Raw genomic sequence first — 21545 nt, 5'->3', positions numbered from 1 at the left:
CTATATTTAGCGGAGACATGTATGAGATTTATCCATGAATGAAAATGGAGATGTTTTTTTAAGACATTGACATGTTGAAACTAATACATATGCCTTATTTATATGAAATTTAGGGGTATATAAATTGGAATTGACAGGATATGCTAGATTACAAAGATTCAATTTGGATTTTTGACTTTGACTTAATTTAGTAAAATCCATGGACATCATGGAAATTAAAACGTCTTTTAGAATATTAAGATATTATGATATATGGGTCAAAAAAGAAAGATCTTAATATTTGACTAAAATTCTATATTATCCTTTAAACGTATTAAACATGTATGAAACTAATACATAATTGTGTATTTATATGAAATTTAGGGGTATAATAAAATTGAGATTGTGAGCATATATGTTTCAAAGATCGATTTTGATTTTGAATTTATTCAATGAAATCCATGGATGTTTAAAAATTAAAATGTCTTCTAAGATAGTAAGATATTAGGAGATATTATGATATTTAGTCAAAAAGAAATATGGTGGGATTTGACTAAGATTGTAAGATACTATCTTAGGAGATATTTAGTCACAAAAGAAAGATATCCTCGATTAAAACGTCTTCTAAGATTAAAACGTCTTATAAGATTCTAACATATTAGGATATATTTATTGAGAGATATTCATATTTCAATGAGAACACTTAATTAATAAATAATAAAATTTAATTCCAGCCAGTCATACATATCTATGTATATTAATCCAATATATGATTTGTATTCATTTTCCACAACTCTTTAATTCTATCCAAATTTTCATAAACCACAATCATCTCTTTTCTACTTGAACAACGATTGCCCACAACCATCCACTACCACATACAACCATGAACTTTAGCCACCAATATCATTACGTAGATAATAAATTTATTTTAAAAAATAACTACATTCAAAGTTCAAATCATTGCATGACCACTTTTTCCATCCATTTCTTTCCACTCAATATCATATGCCAATACCAAAAACTATATGTAAACCACCTGATTTAAGAATATTATCACAATCATACACACTTACTAAAATCAAACTGTCACAAATTCCAAATATTTAAATATCACAGGAACGACTACTTAGCGACCACTTTTCACCACGTATCCACCATCACAATAACTGGCATCACTAACTACATACCATCACCATATCTAGATAATCAAATATAAGCCGGAATGACCATAAAAATCACAAAACTAGATAGAACTTGAAAGTAAATAATGTGTGCATAAAAGAAACCAAAGACATAAAAGCAACTTCAAAGAAATAAATAATTTATCGATGAAACATGCAGTGCTGAATAACATAACATAATATATCTAAAAAATTGGTCATGCAATATTAAATTCGAATTTCCTATTTATTTAATTAATTAAGTCACACTTAATTAATAACAAATAATTCGAAATACTTACATTTTATTTAAGTCCGAATTTAAATTAAATAATCCTTCAATCATTCTTTGTGCGACCCTTTAGGTTATTGTTACGTTGGCAACAATTTTAAATCTAATTTCAAATCATAAACAATGAGCGGCATCTAGTAATACATCATTGTTACCCAAGTATTAATTATTAATCAGTGATCAATTAAACCTTTCGTGAATAATGTACAATGTAATCCCTTTAGCCTTATATTATAGATCAAACTCGAGGCATGCATTGTGTCATCCTCCGTTAACGTTCAATCCTTCTTTCCTTGATCAATGAGTAAACTATTAAACAAATCAGTATTTGAGCACGACCATGCATTTTATAGTCTTACTCAATCAAGGGCCAATAATATCACTCCTTTAATACATGAGGGCTAAATCCCATCTAGATCATTCATATTTCTCATACGATTCATAATGTACCCAATCTCTACTTTTATTATTACCCGGTCAAGGATAACTTTCAATAGTATCAAAGTATATTAATTCTCGTATAGAAATATAATGATTTCAAGTCAAAAGACCAATACATCATTATTACTGTGAGATTAACTTATGACACTATAAACATGTAGTACTCACAACGGGTCAATCCAGCACCATATATAATATGTGTACTAAAATTAATAATAATGATATTACAAAGGAAAAATGGGTAATTTTATATCTATATCTTATATTCTTATACTTTATATCATTAAGGAATTGTGCTATTAACTAGGATAATTGATCCTAATTTATCTCTCACTTATTTTGATCCTAAACTTGCGGGACACTACTATAACCAACTACAATAATCGAGACTTTTTATTCAATAACATAAACTCAAATAAATATGTGTAGATTAAGCCCAAGCCCAACATAACTCCCCTTTAATCTAAACATTCTCCAGCTTTCTGACACCAAGCAACTGACGCATCTTCTCAAACTTGGATATTGCCAATGCCTTCGTTAGGATGTCAGTTCGTTGTTCATTCGTGCGGACATGTCTTATAATTATCAATCCTTGTTCAACACAATCACGGATGAAGTGATAGCGCAAGTCAATATGCTTGCTTCGTCCATAGAAAACTGGATTACGTGCCAAGTCCACAGCTGACCTATTATCAATGTACAATGTGACAGGAGCAACCTTGATGCCCATGATATGACTCAGTACCCGCTGCAACCAAATCGCCTGGCAGGCAGCCGCCGTAGCCGCCATAAACTCAGCCTCACACGAAGAGAGTGCAACACACCGTTGTTTTTGTGACACCCAAGTAATTAAATTCTCATCAAGATAGAAAGCCATTCCTCCCGTACTCTTTCGGTCATCCATACTCCCTCCTAAGTCACTATCCGAAAAACCCGAAAGTATATAATTTCCTTGGCCTTTTGTGTAGATTAGTCCGTACTGTAGCGTTCCCTTCAGATATCGACAAATCCTTTTAACTGCGTTCATGTGCAGCTGTGTAGGCCTTTCCATAAACCTGCTAACAATCCCTATAGAATAAGCAATATCAGGTCTTGTATTCACTAGGTATCTGAGCCCGCCTATAATGCTTTTAAACTGCGTAGGATTTACAACTTCACCCGAGCTGTCAGCATGTAATTGTATCTTGTGCTCCATAGGATATCTCACACTATTACATTCTGCCATGCCTGCCTATTCGAGCACCTTCTGCGCATAAGTCGACTGCCTGAGTTCAATAAACTCCTTGTCTTGAGTAACTTCCAACCCCAAATAGTAAGACAGCAGCCCTAAGTCAGACATGTCAAATTCACGATTCATTTCCCCCTTGAATTTGGCAATGTGTGACAGAGATGAGCCAGTAACTAATAAGTCTTCGACATAGACACCAACAACTAGAGAATGAGCTCCATCCTTCTGAGTATATACAGCATGCTCATATGGGCATTTAACAAAATCGAGTGTGAGAAGGTACTGGTTGAGACGAGCATACCACGCTCGAGGGGCTTGACGAAGCCCATACAAAGCCTTGGGAAGCCTATAGACTTGATGTTCGGAGCCGTTTTTGACATAGCCTTTGGGTTGTGTTACATAAACCTCCTCTTGTAAAACACCATTCAAGAAAGCAGATTTAATGTCAAGATGGTGAATCTCCCAATCATTTTTAGCTGCCAATGAAGGAGTAAATGGACTGTTTCAAGTCGAGTAACCGGGGCAAAGCCTTCTTCATAATCGATTCCATGACGTTGAACATATCCTTTAGCCACAAGACGGGCTTTGTGTTTAGTGATAGCTCCATTTTGATCAGTCTTCAACTTGTAAACCCATTTAAGTGCTATAGGTTTATGCCCTTTTGGAAGATCCACTAGTTGCCAAGTATTGTTTTTTTCAATAGAGGCGATTTCATTATCCATTGCTGTCTTCCAGGCATCGTCCTCAACAGCCTGCTCAAAAGAAATGGGTTCATCAATACCCATTAACATAAGTTCATCTTCAGCTAATTCCACCTCAGTCGTGTGGTCATAAATATCTGCAAGTGAGCGGAGCCTTGGGGGCGGTGTTTCTGCAGTTTCATCAGAAGATGTCGTGTCTGGAGTGGTAGGTGTTGTACTGTCAGTTTTTCTTCGCTAGAATTCTCAGGTTCGGTGGGATCATTTTCCAGGATAAAGTGTGCACCGCTGTTAGGCGCAGATTTAATAGAGTCATCCCAATTCCAGGCTTTCTGTTCGTTGAAAAACACATCTCTGCTGATGTGAATACTGCCAGTTATAGGATCAAACAGTCGAAATATCTTGGTTCCAGCTTCTCTGCCAAAATGAACCATTAGTCGACTTCTATCGTCGAGTTTTTTTGTGTGTACAGCTGGAATCTTGACATAAGCAGTACAACCAAATACTTTGGCATAATGCAAGTTTGGTTTTGTTCCAAACCAGGCTTCATGAGGAGTAAGATTCGACATTGCTCGTGTTGGCAGCTTGTTTAAAATATAAATGGCATGAGTGACTGCCTCTCCCCAATAAGTAGCTGGCACCTGTCTTTCCTTGAGCATGCTTCATGCCATGGCAACTACTGTACGATTCCGGCGCTCTACGACACCATTTTGTTGTGGTGTGTAGGATTCCGTGTAGTGCTTAAGTATGCCATGTTCCTCACAAAAAGGTTGAACTCTTTTGAACAAAATTCGCCTCCTCGATCGGTTCTTAAAACTTGAATACCCTGTCATTTTCAATTCTCAACAAGAACTTTAAACTTCTTGAAATAATTCAGTGCCTCATTCTTGTGTTTAAGGAAATAAACCCACATCATACGGCTGTAGTCATCAACAAGAAGCATAAAATAATTGTTCCCCCCCGGTGTGGAAGGGGATATAGGACCGCATAAATCCAAATGTATCAATTCTAGAGCAGACTTAGCAATAAAATTAGATTTATTTGGAAAAGGCTTACGTGTGTTTTGTCATAAGGCAACTCTCACAGATTTCTTTGGGGTGAACAATGTTTGGTACACCATGAGCCATATGATTCTTTGATAACAGTTGCATTTCCTTGAAATTTACGTGTCCGAGTCTCTATGCCACAACCATGCTTCCTCGTCACCCTTTGTTAGTAGACAATAATGTTTAGCTTCCTGAATGTGAATCTTATAGAGTCGATTTGCAGACCTTTAGACTTGCATAAGCATCCTTCCACAACTATCATAAACCCACAGCTTCTCTCCGTTCATGACAACTCTATTTCCCTCCCCCGAGAGCTGTCCTAAGCTGATGATGTTGCTTCACAAAGTAGGTATGTAGCAGACTTCGCTTAAAATTCTGGTCTCCCCATTCTTGCACAGGAATTTGATTGAACCTCTGCCCTGAATTTGGACTACTGAGCCATCACCAAATTTCACTTCCCCTTTCACAGTCCTGTCAAGCTTTTCAAATTTCTCACGACGTCCAGTCATGTGATTACTAGCTCCATTATCAAGATACCATACGTTTTCATCTCTCTCCTTGATGTTTACTATAATCTTATCCTCGGTAATGCCAATCACATCAGGTTTGATGTTTTCGCATAAATTCATCAAGAGTGCAGGTTCTTCGTCGATTATAAATGACATATTTGCTTCCCCTCTTTGTGGCCTGTTCTTCTTAGGCTTACGACACTCATAAGCGAAGTGTCCATATGCAGCACAATTGTAACATTTCACCTGGCTTCTATCTCGAGCCATACGGTTATCCCTTGTGTGATAATCACTACCACTGCTTTGCCCAGCCTTTCCTGACTTCTTCAACCACTCTTCTCGAGTGAGAAGAAGTTTCCTGTCGTTGCCTTCTCTCTTGAGCCACTCATCCTCAGTCAAGAGTAGTTGCTGCCCCTCGTTGTTCTCCGTTTGTCCACCCAAGCGTTCCTCATGGGCTTTAAGAGAACCAATGACCTCCTCCACGGACATAGTGTCTAAGTTACCAAATTGTTCGATTGCAGACGCAATTTGGAGGAACTTAGTTGGGACAACCCTTAGTAGCTTTTTAACGACATACTCTTCAGCAATTGTCTCTCCTAACGCCCTGATTTTCGAAACCAAGCCGTTTAATTTCATACAAAAGTCATCCAACATTTCAGTGTCTTTCATCTTTAGAGACTCAAACTCTGATTTTAGGGTCTGAGCTTTAGCCTTCTTTACTTTATCCGCACCTAGGCACATTATTTTTATAGCCCCCCAAGCCTCCTTCGATGTTTTCTTTTCTGCTATCGTTAACAGCATGTCATCTGCAATCCCTTGATAGATAATGGCTAGTGCTCGCTTGTCTGTTTTTTCTTCGACTGTACCCTTTGGATCCTTTGGTTCTATTGCATCCCAAACACCGTGTGCCTGCATAAAGACTTTTATCTTGATGGCCCATGTGGTGTAGTTCGTCTTAGTTAGCATAGGATAACTCAGTCCAAATGACCCCTCCTTGTTCTTGCTAGCTTCCATTTCACTGTTTAACCACGATCGTGTTTCACAGGTGACTTGAGTGCTCTGATACCAGATGTTAGAGCAAATAAAGAAAGAGATAACACAGCTAATATTTGATTGATTACTTGTATGAAATTCTTACAATTGATGAGATCTTACAGAATAAACCAGCACTGCTACTTAAACAACTTGTAACAGAATTGTGCTATAAACTAGGATAATTGATCCTAATTTATCTCTCACTTATTTTAATCCTAAACTTGCGGCACACTACTATAACCAACTACAATAATCGAGACTTTTTATTCAATAACATAAACTCAAATAAATATGTTTAGATTAAGCCCAAGCCCAACAATATTGGTTGCAAAAGGATATGCTCAAGAGCACAAGATAGACTACCATGAGATTTTTGCACTAGTGAGATGTTGGAAACTGTTCGTTTGTTATTGGCTGTGTCAACCAAAAATAATTGGCAAGTTCATCATTTAGACGTGAAAACAATGATTACTGAGTCGCTGGAGGTGTGCGACTCAGCCAAAGGGATATGTAAAGGAGGTTAAGAACATTTAGTTTATAAGTTGATTAAGGTAATTTCACAGCTTACTAAAATCTTTTTTATCAAAACTAAAAATATAAACAAAATATGCTTAATTTTTATGAAATATTCAAATTTTACATTAATAAAACAATATTTATTCTGCTACTTAAACTTGAAAAGTGAATATACTATAGTACATATCAATTATACACCAAACTTATATAAACATACATTCATAAAATTTCAAATTAATGTGACTATTTCAAACAAGTACGTCTGTGCATTTTTAAGAATTAAAACTGAAATGTACTCTCTTTGTCCCCACCCTAACATCGTCCCACCAATTTTTAACATGTATGTAAGAGTAGTTTTTTAAAAATTAAAGTGTAAATGTACTTAGCATCTCACCCAATTGTTAATGTGTTTGTGGGAGAGTGTTACGAAAAATATTTTAAGATTAATGTAAAGTATAATTATATTATTTTAGAAAAAAAATAAAAGTAGAATATTTTAAATATTTATTTAAAAAATAAAAATAAAAATAAATTATAGAGATATATTTATATTTATGTTAAAGTGTGTGTCAAACACAATATCATAAACATTAACAATTGGATGGGTGAGAGGTGGGGGTGGGGGGATGGTGGTTGGGCGGTGGGTGGGGCATTTAGAGAGTAAATATTTTGACACAATTAAATATTAGTGGCCTCTTCTGCGTTTGATAAGAAAAGATAAATGCATTACTACCAAATATTAAGTTACATAATTTTTAAATATTTTAAATTACTCAAATAAAGACAAAAAGAAGTTGTTGATGGTAACCTTTTTATCTCTATCTTTAATCATAATGACAAAATTGAATGCTTCTGCATGTAAATTTAAAAGTTTATGCAGATAATGTCGTCATAATTTGACTTATTATGATTTTATAATTTGACTTATATATTATGATTTTATTAAAGATTGTTCACGAACATATTTTTATAAGTATTTAGTAGGCTAAAACATTTCATTGCTACAGAGGTGAGTATAGGCTCCAGCAGATCGTTTGAAAGAGGTATATAGCTTTTAAAATTGTGTAGCTAGTTTTGTTGTTGTGAAATTATGCTTTTTATATTTAATCTTAAGATTTTATTTTTGTGCTTCTATAATTCTCATTATTTGATAAAATTATTATCTATTGTTGTATTGAATTCTATGTTTTGTGATTTATATATGTGCATCTTAATTCTTGTGGATCATGTTGATGGTAAACTATTTATCTCTATCTTTGATTTATATATGTTTTTTAATAGTTCTTACAAAGATTATTGAGAAGGATTTACATGTTAGATCCATTAATCTACCTCTTTTGTCAATGGACCTTTTGAAAGAAATGATACTTTTCATAAACCTTTTGTTTTTTTTGCAAAATTGTTACGATCTATATCATTTAACAAATTCAAAGAAGATTAGGTGAGGAAGTGTTCTTTGAATATAAATTTTAGCTTTGTAGTGTGTAAGTATATGTTTATATTTCATTCTGCCTCAAACGGAAAATGGTTGTTTAAGTTTGTTAATTAATAGGCACTTTTCGATTGTGTACGAAATTGAAATTCGATTTGTAGTTTTCTAAGTATAAGTTGCATAATACTGTTGTAGTCCCTCTCATTTTTTTACAGTTTTTACGTATTTGACACGCATTTTAAGGCGATTATAATGTATAGTTTCATAATTTATTTTTGAAATTTTCCTTTTCTGTATAAAAATATGGCCATTATATTCTTATTTAGAAGATTTTTTTTTTTAAATGTTGGCAACTATACTTTTATAAGAATCTTAAACTGTGTGTAGAGTTGAATATAAAAAATTGGATGGGACTTGAGGAGTAGTATAACGGAAATTGGATGGGACTGAGGGAGTAGTATAACGGTATTTAGAATAATTTTGATAGTTTATCATGACACTCACATTGTTCTGTTTTTTTTAAGTCACAGCTCAAGCCATTATTTTTTCTTCAACTTCTGTTTTGTGCCACTTTGATGAGTTACTTAGATTTTTAGGAAATTAAACAAATGGATAAGGGCAAGGCTGTTATGGAAGAACAAATGGACACCCAGGTAAGCCTTTTGTTATATATATGGAGATATAGCAGTAAAAAATTACTAAGCTTATACTTGAATTACTAATTACAATTTTAATATAAACTTAGTCTACATATAATTTTAGTGTAAGCTATTTATACTTGAATTACTAATCACAATCTTAATGTTTAGTCTACATATAATCTTAGTGTAAACAAATTAGTCTAACTATCTTATTGTCTTATTTATTAAGAGGTTTTCTCAACTTTTTGGTTCTTCCCTTTCTACCTATTAAATAAGTTACTTGTTTATCGCACTCCTTGTACATTAAAAAATAATTTTATTATAATATAAATTCGATCATCCAAACTCAAAAGTTACAATTTACAATGTTTAAACAAAACATATTACAAACCTGCTAATATCTTAACTTCTCCAATATACCATCCACACCTCTGTTTCATTAACCTGTAGTTGGCGAATACATAGTAACCTGAAATTTTTAATTTAAAAAAATGGATCAACCTAAATAAGTCCAATAATTGTGGAGAGTGTAAAATAATATTGGGTACTAGTTTTGAAACAATAACAAAATTACAACTAAGTACATTACAAGCAAGTAAACACTTACTCTCCTAACAATCAACTATAGACTTGGGAAGCTCCATACTAAAAACGGACCTGACAACAAGTCCTCCGTGTCAATTTCTTGTATTTTAATTTTCATTCCATAAGTGCAAAATGTTTGTTTAAGTTTGCTAACTAATGGATATTCTTCTAGCTGTGTGTACAAAATTGAAAGACCAATATTTAGGTTTTCTATGTATAAGTTGCATAATGTAATGATGTTTTGATTAGTTTTACTAGTTTAATGGTACTCACATTGGTAATTTTTTTATTTAACAATGTTACTATTTAAGTTGTAGAAAGTCATTGTTTTTGCTTTAAACAGATGGAGAAGGGTAAAGCTGTCGTGAAAGAACAAATGGACATGCAAGTAAGCCTTTTCGTGCAAGTATGTAAATTTATATAATGATAATATGCAGTACTCTTGTAAAGTTAACATCCTGCAATTGCTTTGAGAGTTTAAGTGTACCTAAAACTCGAACAGTACCGGAGCTGGTATGGGAGCTACAGACTCCATTAATATTTTTAGGCTTATCCAATGCCAATATTACTGACACTCAAGTTCAGAGCATTTCACAGTTTCTGCAGCATCGATTTTTATAAGCATTCTGAGTTCTGACATTGCATTGTCTAAAAAAAGATGTACATCTACATGCATATATAGTACTTTAGTAACAGAATTACAAAGCATAGATTCAGAAGTGCATTGCATTGTCGAACAAACAAAACATTCATCATGCACTATTCACGTTGCACATACTTGGGATTTGGCTTAGTTGCCCGTTGAGACAATCTAAGTTGCAATATTATAATTGCAGATAATATTTATAATTATAATTTTAATCTAAGTTGCAATTGCAGGATGTTTCCACTTTAGATGGAAATTTATATAATGATAATATGCAGTACTCTTGTAAAGCATACATTTATAATTGACAATTATTTACTAACTTTATGCTTGAACTAATTACTAATCAATTTTGGCAATTATGGTATCACTCCAGGTTTTCAAATTACAAATTTATGTTTCAATTATTAGTTATCTAAGTTACAGCAGCTATGATATCACTCAAGATTTTCTCTCCTTTTTCTCTCTCTTTTCTACCTATATATTAATTGATATGTATATCTCTTCCAATTACTTTTTTAGATATTAAAAGAAAAACAAAACAATGCTCTATCATATGAAGTTGTACTGTAACATTTTCATGCTTTTATATGTGGTAGGAGTGATTACCTACACTGTACTAAGATACCTATAGAGTTACAACCTTAAATAACTTAATATCTTTATTAGAGTTGAACATGTATTGTAATGTCAGGAGGGTGATATGTCGCGAGCCTCTCTTCCACCAACATTGATCGTTCTCTCCTCGGATACCCAAAGGTTTGTTACCCTTAGGCCTTCATATGATTCCAAATTTTTATCTGAAGAAAAATGTAAGGGAATATCCAAATTAGTTCTGTCATTCTTTTTTATAATTAGTGTTACAAATTAGTTGTAGGCCGAAAGAAATGACAATAGCAGAAGTGCTATTTTTTTGCTAAATTAAGAGATGTATTAGAAAAGAGAATATACAAGGGAGATCTCCCATGCTCTATAACCAATTCTCGAGATAGAAAGCAAAACTATAAGCTGATTACATCAAAATAAGATGAGGCCTATTATATACTACTCTAGAGAACCAAGTTGAGCTGTTAAGCCTGGTTTAACATCAACTAGAATACAATCTATAGGCTTCATTGGGCCAAAAATTCCTTTGTCATGGGCTCGGCATGTTAAAAATAAAATATATTTTTGACTATTAATATATAGAATTGTGTGGAAGTCTCTGAAATAATCTTGATACATGTATTAGTATCTTGGTATATGTATTAGTATTTTTCTATGTTCAATGTATTGGTGTAGGTACATATAATCTCTGGATACATGTATCTTGGTCAAGTGATGTCTATTGGAGTCTAAGAGTTATCTAGATCTTTCTATGGAGTCCTATATAAAGCCTTGTACCAAGTCATTTGTAATCAAGTAATTTTTCAAGTAATACATTTCTTCTCCTAAATTGTCTTGAGTGAGTTTGAGTGAGATCCTTTCTTCCAACAAAGTGGTATCAAGAGCCAAAAATTCTACTTCTACTTGTCTTCAAAGAATGCTTGTGTGGTGTAAAGAAGAAGAAGATCATGGAAAATGGAATGTCTCAATGGCAAATGCCAAAGTTCACCAAAGATAATTATGAGAATTGGTGCATTCGTATGAAGGCGATCATTGGAGCAAATGATGTGTGGGAAATTATGGAGAAAGGATTGGAGGTGCCCGAAAATGAAGCAAATTTGAATCAAGATCAACTTCAAGCCCAAAGAAAGAATGATCAAAAGGCGATCATGATCATTCATCAATGTTTGGATGATTCAATGTTACAAAAAGTGACTTCCGCAATAACGTCAAAGAAAGTTTGGGATACTCTCAAATCTTCTTTTAGTGGCGATATTAAAGTAAAGAGAGTTCGGCTACAAACACTTCGTGGCGAGTTTGAGGCTTTGCGAATGAAGGAATCCGAATCAATCTCATATTATTTTTCAAGGGTCTTGACCGTTGTCAATCAAATGAAAAGCAATGGAGAAGAGGTAAGTGATGTTCGTGTTATTGAAAAAGTTCTTCGTTCACTTGACTCTAATTTGATTACAAAGTTGTGGCAATTGAGGAGGCTAAAGATAACAAGCCCATGAAGAAAAAATGTTAAAGAAGGAGCCAATTGAACAAGCCTTACAATCAAAGTTATCTTTTAAAGATAATGATGGAAGGTATATGAGGAACCAAAGAGGTCTTGGACAAGGACGTGGAAGAGGATTTCTATATGGACAAAGAAGAGGTCGTGGCCAACAAGGGAGGAAAGTCAAAAGTATGAAAGATTGTACGAGACAAAATTCAAGAGGCCGTGGAAGAGGAAGAGTTACACCAAGGTATGGCAAGTCAAATGTTAAATGCTATAATTATCAAAAATTTGGTCACTATGCTTCCGAGTGTCACACTTCAAAAAATCAAGTGGAGGAGAAAGCTAATTTTGTTGAAGATAAAGGCAATGTTGATGAACCCACTTATTTCTAGCGCATAAAGGAGAAGTAATTGTGAAGATAATTTGTGGTATCTTGATAGCGGCGCAAGTTATCATATGTGTGGCAGTAAAAATTTGTTCGTGGATCTTGATGAGAAAGTGAATGGAAAAGTTACTTTTGGAGACTCTTCGGGAGTGCCCATCAAAGGCAAAGGTAACATCTTAATTCGCTTGAAAAATGGAGATCATAATTTTATTTCAAGTATTTATTATGTGCCTAGCATGAAAAATATCTTGAGTTTGGGGCAACTAATGGAGAAAGGCTATACCATCACCATGAAAGATGGATTTCTCAATTTGAGAGATTCTAATGATAATTTAATTGCAAAGGTGCATATGACGAAGAATCGTATGTTTATTCTCAAAATTCAAAATGATGTTGCAAAATGTCTTAAGGCTTGTGTTGGAGATTCTTCTTGGCTTTGGCATCTTAGGTTTGGGAACTTGAACTTTGATGGACTAAATTCACTATCAAAGAAGCATATGGTGAATGGATTGCCTCACATCAACCATCCAAACCAAATTTGTGAAGGATGTCTTTTCGGAAAACAATCAAGAAAGAGCTTTCCAAAGGAATCTATGTCAAGAGCAAAGGAGCCACTTGAACTCATTCACTCCGATGTATGTGGGCCTTTTAATCCTCCATCTTTTAGTAAGAATTGCTATTTCTTGTTATTCATTGATGATTTTAGCCGCAAGACATGGGTGTACTTTCTCAAAGAGAAGTCTCAAGTTTTTGAATGCTTCAAAAAGTTCAAAGCCCAAGTTGAAAAAGAGACCAAGTATCAAATAAAAGCCATTCGTTCGGATCGAGGGGTGAATTCAATTCAAAGGAGTTCTTGCAATTTTGTGAAGCTCATGGTATTAGACACCCGCAACGGTTCCAAGATCACCGCAACAAATGGAGTCGCCGAAGAAAAAATAGGAGCATTCTTAACATGGCTCGAAGCATGCTAAAGAGCAAGAATATGCCTAAGGAATTTTGGGCCGAAGCGGTAGATTGTGCCGTCTACTTGTCAAATAGATGTCCCACGAGAAGTGTTAAAGACATAACATCGCAACAAGCATGGAAAGGAAAGAGACCATCTATTGCTCACTTAAGAGTTTTTGGAAGCATAGCTTATGCACACGTCGATGATGCTAAGAACAAAGTTGATTATAAGAGTGAAAAGTATGTGTTTGTTGGCTATGATGCAAGAGCAAAGGGGTAGAAACTTTACAACCCCATCAATGGAAAGATTGTTATTAGTCGAGATGTTGTATTTGACGAAGAGAGCTCATGGGATTAGAGCAACACATAAGAAGATTATAATTTCTTCCCATTTTATGAAGAAAGTGAAGAAAATATCACTCCTCCCACATCCACGAGCAACAAGTAATGGACAAACTCCTTTATCTTTTTCAAGTGATGATGAGGAGACACCACCAAGACGTTATAGAAGTCTTGGAGAAATATACGATGAAACGGAAGAGGTTCCCGCTATTTCCAAATTAACACTTCTTTGTCTTCTAGCGGAAACCGAACCAACAAGCTTCAAAGAAGCCGTGCAAGATGAAAGGTGGAAGAAAGCAATGGACGACGAGATTGAGTCTATAAAGAAGAATGACACATGGGAGTTAGCAACACTTCCAAAAGGACAAAAAGCTATTGGTGTAAAGTGGATTTATAAGGTGAAGAAGAATGCCCAAGGTAAGGTGGAAAAATATAAGGCAAGATTGGTGGCCAAAGGCTACAATCAAAGACATGGAGTTGATTATGACGAAGTTTTTTCCCCGGTTGCAAGAATGGAGACTATAAGGCTAATCATCTCATTAGCGCTCAAAATGGATGGAAAATTCATCAAATGGATGTGAAGTCCGCTTTCTTGAATGGTGTTCTTGAAGAAACCGTGTATGTGGAGCAACCATTGGGATACATCGTAAAAGGACAAGAAGGAAAAGTCTTAAAGTTAAAGAAGGCCTTGTACGGATTGAAACAAGGCCGAGGGCTTGGAATAATAGACTTGACAAATACTTTCAAGCTCAAGGATTTTACAAGTGTCCTCATGAACATGCTCTATATGCCAAGGTTGCTAAAAATGGAGAATTTCTTCTTGCGTGCTTGTATGTGGATGATTTAATATTCACGGAAAATAGTCCAAGTATGTTTGAGAAATTTAAACAAGACATGACAAGAGAATTTGAGATGACCGATATTGGGCTTATGTCATATTATCTTGGCATTGAAGTAAAGCAAATGGATGATGGAATACTAATATCACAAGGAAGCTATACAAGGGAGATTTTGAAGAAATTCAAGATGGAAAATTGTCAAGCCGTAAGCACCCCCATTGAATGTGGAACGAAGTTGTCGAAATTTGAAGAATGTGAGAAGGTTGATCCTACATATTTCAAAAGTCTTGTGGGAAGTTTGAGATATTTGACATGCACGAGGCCCAACATACTCAATAGTGTTGGACTTATTAGTTGCTATATGGAGGCTCCAACAACAACACACATGAAGGCGGCCAAGAGAATTCTTCGTTATCTCAAAGGCACAATGGATTATGGATTGTTGTATCATTACTCAAATGAGTTCAAACTTGTTGGTTATTGTGATAGTGATTGAGCCGGTGACATTGATGATCGAAGAGTACCACCGGATATGTATTCTTTATTGGTGACACATCTTTTTCATGGAGTTCAAAGAAATAACCCATTGTTACCCTGTCCACTTGTGAGGCGGAGTATGTGGCGGCGTGTTCTTTGTTTGTCAAGCTATATGGCTAAGGAGAGTTTTGGAAGAGCTCCACATGCCACAAAATGAGTCCACGGAAGTATTGGTTGATAACAAGTCGACAATAGCTTCGGCCAAAAATCCGGTCTTTCATGAACGGTGCAAGCACATTGATACAAAATATCACTTTATTCGGGAATGTATCGAAATGCGTGAATTGGAGTTGAATTATGGTGAAGTTCCAAGATCAAATTAGTAACATATTTACAAAGCCTCTCAAAAGTGACGCCTTCAACAAATTCCGAAGTCTACTTGGGATAGTCAAAATTAAGGAGGGGTGTTAAAAATAAATAATATATTTTTGACTATTAAAATAATAGAATTGTGTGGAAGTCTCTGGAATAATCTTGGTACATGTATTACTATCTTGGTACATGTATTAGTATTTTTCTATGTTCAATGTATTGGTGTAGGTATATATAATCTCTACATACATGTATCTTGGTCAAGTGATGTCTATTGGAGTATAAGAGTTATCTAGATCTTTCTATGGAGTCCTATATAAAGCCTTGTACCAAGTCATTTGTAATCAAGTAATTTTTTTTTCAAGTAATACATTTCTTCTCCTAAATTGTCTTGAGTAGGTTTGAGTGAGATCCTTTCTTCCAACATTTCTTTCTTGCCATAGCTGGCAAAAAAAACCTGGATGAAACCAAGAGCTACACTACTCTTGGCTCTGTCCTGAATATGCAGCATGTGGTTGAGAACTTCCAACCAGGTGTCGCCAACAATTGATAGATCTAACTTATACAACAAGTCAGGGGGAACAAAACGACTATAGTGGCAGAGCAGAAATAAGTGATTATCAGTCTCATTTACTGCATAAAACAATGATAATTCATTACGTATCAAGATATGATAATCAAGCAGGAAGATATAATCATCAACTGCATCATGAAACTTCATTCACTTTATTTTACAACAATCAACTGAATCCAAATTTGACAACAACGAACCAAAGCCTCTACCAAAAAATCAAAAACCAACTTCACTAAAACCCAAAGTAACTAAAGAATATGCATCACAGCCTTTGTGCTGATATGGGCAGCTTGTAGTTGAAAAATTACGACCCCTTTATTTTTCTTATAATAAGTTTTCCATTTGTTTTATAGGCTCAACACTCTCTTCATGAAACTGTCTTTTATTATTGCTAAACTGATCTAATTGATTCTGCATAGCGAACAAGATCCAGAAGAGATGAAAAGAGAGAAAAGAAAAATCGCATCTCGTGAATACAGAAAAAGAAAAAGGTATGCCTAATACATGTTCTACTGTATGTTTTTAACGTCTACTACTATAAGATTCATACCATATTTTTATACCAGAACCATGTCGAGGAACTTAAAGAACGTTGTCATTCTCTTAATCTTGAAAACAAGTCTCTTACAATAGAGAATCAGCAACTAAAAGAAAAGCTCAACAAAATTGAAACTGATTTGGCTCTCGTCAAGGTATTTCTTTAGTTTGTTTATCTTCCTTCAGGTCACTTGCTTACATATAATATTTAGGCCGTCTGAGAAAACTAACCATTATGTTGTAGGAGGTGTAGAATTTTAACTGATTATTTATATATAAGTATATATCTGTATACTTCTCACTAGTAAAACACAAATCACACACACAGATTTGCACACCAAAAGATCTACTTTTCTTTAATCAATGATACAATATATATAGAAATGAACTAAGGTAGTGGTAGCTATAAATCAGGAAAACTAGTAATGGGCCTAACAACTCCTACTAATCCCTTACCACTTATTATGAGTCCTACAATTTCTCCACTAACAGCATGACCAAGTCATCAACTCAACAAATCAAATAAGAAAACATTATTAATTTACTACAAATAAAAATAAGTTTAAGATAATTTTTCAACAATCTCCCCTTTAATCTTAAACTTACCTGAACAAAATTTATGAAGAACTTCTCTTCATTTTCTTCATTTTATGATGCACTTCTCACCACCATCTCTTCATTTTGTGATGTACTTCTCACCACTATCAAGTTTGATGCACTTCTCAACAAAAATAATTTTTTTGTTGATGCACTTCTCATCAACGTCATTTTTGTTTGCTGAAGCACTTCTCTCCTGGTGCACATAATCACCCACACTTCTAAAACAAAATTTCTTTCATAACCACTTGTGCCATGTTATCTTTCTCATTATTTTCACTGCTAAATTTTCTCCTTAATTTTTTTATCATGCTTCTCTTTCTTCTGCCCATGCTTCTCTCTAGTAGACTTTTTTCTTGATACCTCATTAAATATAAATTGATAAATTTTTTGATGCCATTAAATATGATAAATAAATACTTAACATATGTATATATAGGTGTATATTTTAAAATATCTCACAAAGCCCTAGATCATGACGCTCGGATACTAAGTGTAGAATTTTAATGATTATTTATACATAAGTATATATCTGTATACTTCTCACTAGTAAAACACAAATCACACACACAGATTTGCACACCAAAAAATCTACTTTTCTTTAATCAATGATACAATATATATAGAAAGGAACTAAGGTACTGGTAGCTATAAATCAGGAAAACTAGTAATGGGCCTAACAACTCCTACTAATCCCCTGCCACTTATTATGAGTCCTACAATTTTTTCACTAACAGCATGACTAAGTCATCAACTGAACAAATCAAATAAGAAAACATTATTAATTTACTACAAATAAAATAAGTTTAAGATTATTTTTCAACAGGAGGACCATCATTACAATTCTAAAAATTTGAGATGAAAATGTTATTAACTTGTTACATGGTCTAGATCATGATGACTATAGATAATGTAATGATAACTATATATATATATATAGTATCACATTTGATTTGTAAATGAGAAGATGACCTTTTATTAGTTGTTTGTGGCACACCTTTGCCCATCCACACAACTTCATCCGTCCATGAGACCATGATTATATAAAGTTTGATGCCTTAAATGATTAGTGTCAAAATTAGGGTACACTTCTGCAATATAAAATTTTATTTCTGCCCCAGCTAATATTATTACATAATTAAGATAAATTCATAGAACAAACATGCGTGTGCACGTTCTCCTGCTTGTCATACTGAATCTCACATGAATTACTAACAATGCATGGCAGGATAAGCAAATTCAGGCCATGAAGATTTTGACTAGTGGTTTGCGCAAGTTGGGGGACTAGTGCAGGATAAGCTAAATTTATTGTACCTTTCAAGTGTTGCTTTATGTAATTGACCGTGTCTTACAATTAAATGTGTTTTAAGTTTTTGTTGGATCATTATGACATATACCCAGAGTTTGGTCTGGTGAAATACTCTTAACTAGAGAATTAATTGATTAAGAGAATTATTATTAGTCATTCAAAATTTTCTGCATTAGTAGGAGGGTGATTGTCAGTCCACACTTCCATTGTTTAATATCTTTTTATATATGCTTTGTTCAGAACCAAGCTTAGGAAATGCAGAATTTCTATTTTGACAGTATTATTAGATGCTTTGTCAGCAATGTATTTAACTTTGATACTCTTCTAGTTGTGTCTCTGCAAATTGGTTATTCATACCGTTGATGATGAATGGCTACTTATGTTCAAAATTACTAATAATGACATTCAAGATAATGAGAGTAGGGACGAGAAAAAATAAATTACATGAAAGGTTGTGATTCTTGTGGAGGTCAAGCATTTTTTCCAAAGAAAACTTTACTCAGTATGTGGCAACAAATCTTGACGCTTCTCTTGTCACTTCTTTCCAACCATGTTCCTGACACAAGAAGCTTATTTTGTAAAATAGAAGAAAATAACGGCATTGAGAATGACTGTTAAGTCAGATTCTGATGAAGATGACACTACAACTCTAAATTCAAAGCTAAATATTAATAAAGTTGCAGATAATGACGCAAGTAAGGAGGTCACTGCATCTGGACTTTTGTCAAAGAGGAAAAGGATATTGCTCAAGGTGCAAATGACTATACATTACTCTCCTACACAGTCTACTTTTATATAGAACATGAATCATCAGGAGCTATTCCTCTAAAGGAGGCCAATACAGATAAAGATGCTTCTATTCCTGATGTTGGTGGAATTCTTGACAAGTCAATATCTAGTCTTGATGCTGGTCAACCTGGTACTGACAATTTGAAAAGGAAGACAAAAGATAAAGTTGTATATTACAGAAAGAAATCAAGATATCAATCTCCACAGAAAGGTTACAACACACAAGAAGTTGAATCTCAAAGGGATTCAACGGGTGCTAATGACCTTATCACATAAGACCCAGCTTCTCAAAGTGAAGGTTCACACACTGCTATTGGAAGGACAATTCCATGACACTGCTGAAGGAGGTTCTGAATAAGTGGAATTTGATATTATACCACACACAAAGGATAAAGAAGCTCATCACGATCATAGAGCTGAGTTTGATACTTTATTGAATGATTCAATATTTACGATAACCCAAAAAGAACCCTTAGTTCAAAGGGTTGAAGAAGCTTCAAAGCGTCATGCCCTACAAGAACGATCAAGTCAAAGTCTTGATGAATGCACCACTACGACTCCCGATGATGCTGCATATGCTAACACTTCAATATTTCTTGATCCTAAGGTTGAAATGGTTGCTGCAAAGAAGAATACTATTGTTATTCTTGTAACTCCTCTAATATCCATTCATATGGATTCTTCTGTTGAAGGTACATATCTAATTAGTACTATTATTTTATCTGCTATTATGACTAAAAATAGACCCTTGTGTGAGGATACCCCTATTTATATAACTGTAGACCACTCTTTCTGGCCCTATCTTATTTCTTCATTTGGGAGTGATTTGAGCCTTTAAAGTGGGAGTTTGGGAAAATAATTAGTGAAAAATTAAGAAACTGAGAGATCGTCTTTTATGCTGGAAAAATGAGAGGTAGACTTGAGAGCGAAGTCTGGGACTTTTAGTGCCTTAAATATTGCTATTGAAAAGTGATATATGTGTGAGAAATGATGAGATTGTTTTAAAATAATAAATAGATTTAAGGGTCTTTCTATTTCATCTACACATCAGGATAAGAAAATTATCAAATCTAAAGTTGACCTAAAACTTAAGGGTGTAGTAGAACAGTTCTCTCATAATGATGATCCTGACATGCATGCCACATCCTAGTGATGTTGCTGATAATAATGGTGATGATAATGATGTTGCAGGTAATATAGATGAGATTCTTATTAGAAGTTGTCCCACATCATTTGTGGGAGGGGAAGATGACTAGAATATAAGCATCCAGATAACTCTATTATTATGAGATCTTTTGGGAGGTACCCAAAAACAAATAAGTGCGGGCGCGGCCCAGAGCAGACAATATCATACCAATATGGAGTTAGGCCTGCTCAGCAAAAGCCCAACAAGTGGTATCAGAGCTTCAAGTTGTAACGGTCCATAACAATCTCAGAAGGGCTCCCAAATAGGCCTAAGGAAAGACAGATGGGCTAACCCAATATAGGCTTAAGGAAAAGGCAGGTGGACCTTCCAGTATGGGCCAATGGGGAGGCAGAAGGCCAGAAGGCAGGTGTCGGGCCCGATATGTGAAGGGGGAGATTATTGGGAGTTGTACCATATTGTTTGTGGGAGGGGCAGATGACTAGAATATAAGTAGTTAGATAAATCTATTAGTATGAGCCCTTTTGGGAGGTGCCCAAAACAAATTCTTTCGGGATCGGCCCAGAGTGGACAATATTATACTAATGTGGAGTTAGGCCTACTCAGCAAAAGCCCAACAATTCTAAAATCTATGATCAAAGCCTCTAAAGCTTATATATTTCGATTCTCTCATCTTGCCTTGATGTTGTATTGAAGATATTAAGACAACATGAATGGAACAATTCATGGAGATTGTCGAGTGAAAATATCTCTTATCAAGTTGTACATGTTCATGCTGATCTGACTCCCAATGCACTTTCAAATCCAGATATGCAAACTATTCTAGATGCTACTACCACTATGCTATAAATGGGCTACTATAATGCAAGTGTTAAAAGCTTAACATTAGTTAACAAATTATTGTTCTATAGTAACACCTCTCAATTAGTGTTACAATA

The 21545-nt window shown here is 34.5% G+C and overlaps 3 protein-coding genes across 3 annotated transcripts; 1 reads left to right on the top strand and 2 right to left on the bottom strand.

Annotated features, from left to right (window-relative positions):
- Positions 1 to 2338: 2338 nt before the first annotated feature.
- LOC141705501 (secreted RxLR effector protein 161-like) lies at positions 2339 to 3100 on the bottom strand. Its single transcript, XM_074508423.1, has one exon. The coding sequence runs from the start codon at positions 3098 to 3100 to the stop codon at positions 2339 to 2341; it is 762 nt and encodes a 253-aa protein (XP_074364524.1).
- A 1363-nt stretch (positions 3101 to 4463) lies between these two features.
- LOC141705499 (uncharacterized) lies at positions 4464 to 6370 on the bottom strand. Its single transcript, XM_074508422.1, has 2 exons — positions 5260 to 6370; positions 4464 to 4627 (listed from the first exon to the last, which is right to left on the bottom strand). Exons 1-2 carry the CDS (start codon positions 6368 to 6370, stop codon positions 4464 to 4466), a joined length of 1275 nt encoding a protein of 424 aa, XP_074364523.1.
- Positions 6371 to 11764: 5394 nt separating this feature from the next.
- Positions 11765 to 12310, top strand: LOC141705498 (uncharacterized). The gene has a single exon (XM_074508421.1). The coding sequence runs from the start codon at positions 11765 to 11767 to the stop codon at positions 12308 to 12310; it is 546 nt and encodes a 181-aa protein (XP_074364522.1).
- The last annotated feature ends 9235 nt before the right edge of the window (positions 12311 to 21545 follow it).

This window comes from Apium graveolens, unplaced genomic scaffold (genome assembly GCF_009905375.1).
Source record: "Apium graveolens cultivar Ventura unplaced genomic scaffold, ASM990537v1 ctg8934, whole genome shotgun sequence".
Classification (NCBI taxonomy): Eukaryota; Viridiplantae; Streptophyta; class Magnoliopsida; order Apiales; family Apiaceae; genus Apium; species Apium graveolens.
Note: the sequence above shows the minus strand (reverse complement) of the source record. Positions and strands in the feature narration are given on the sequence as shown.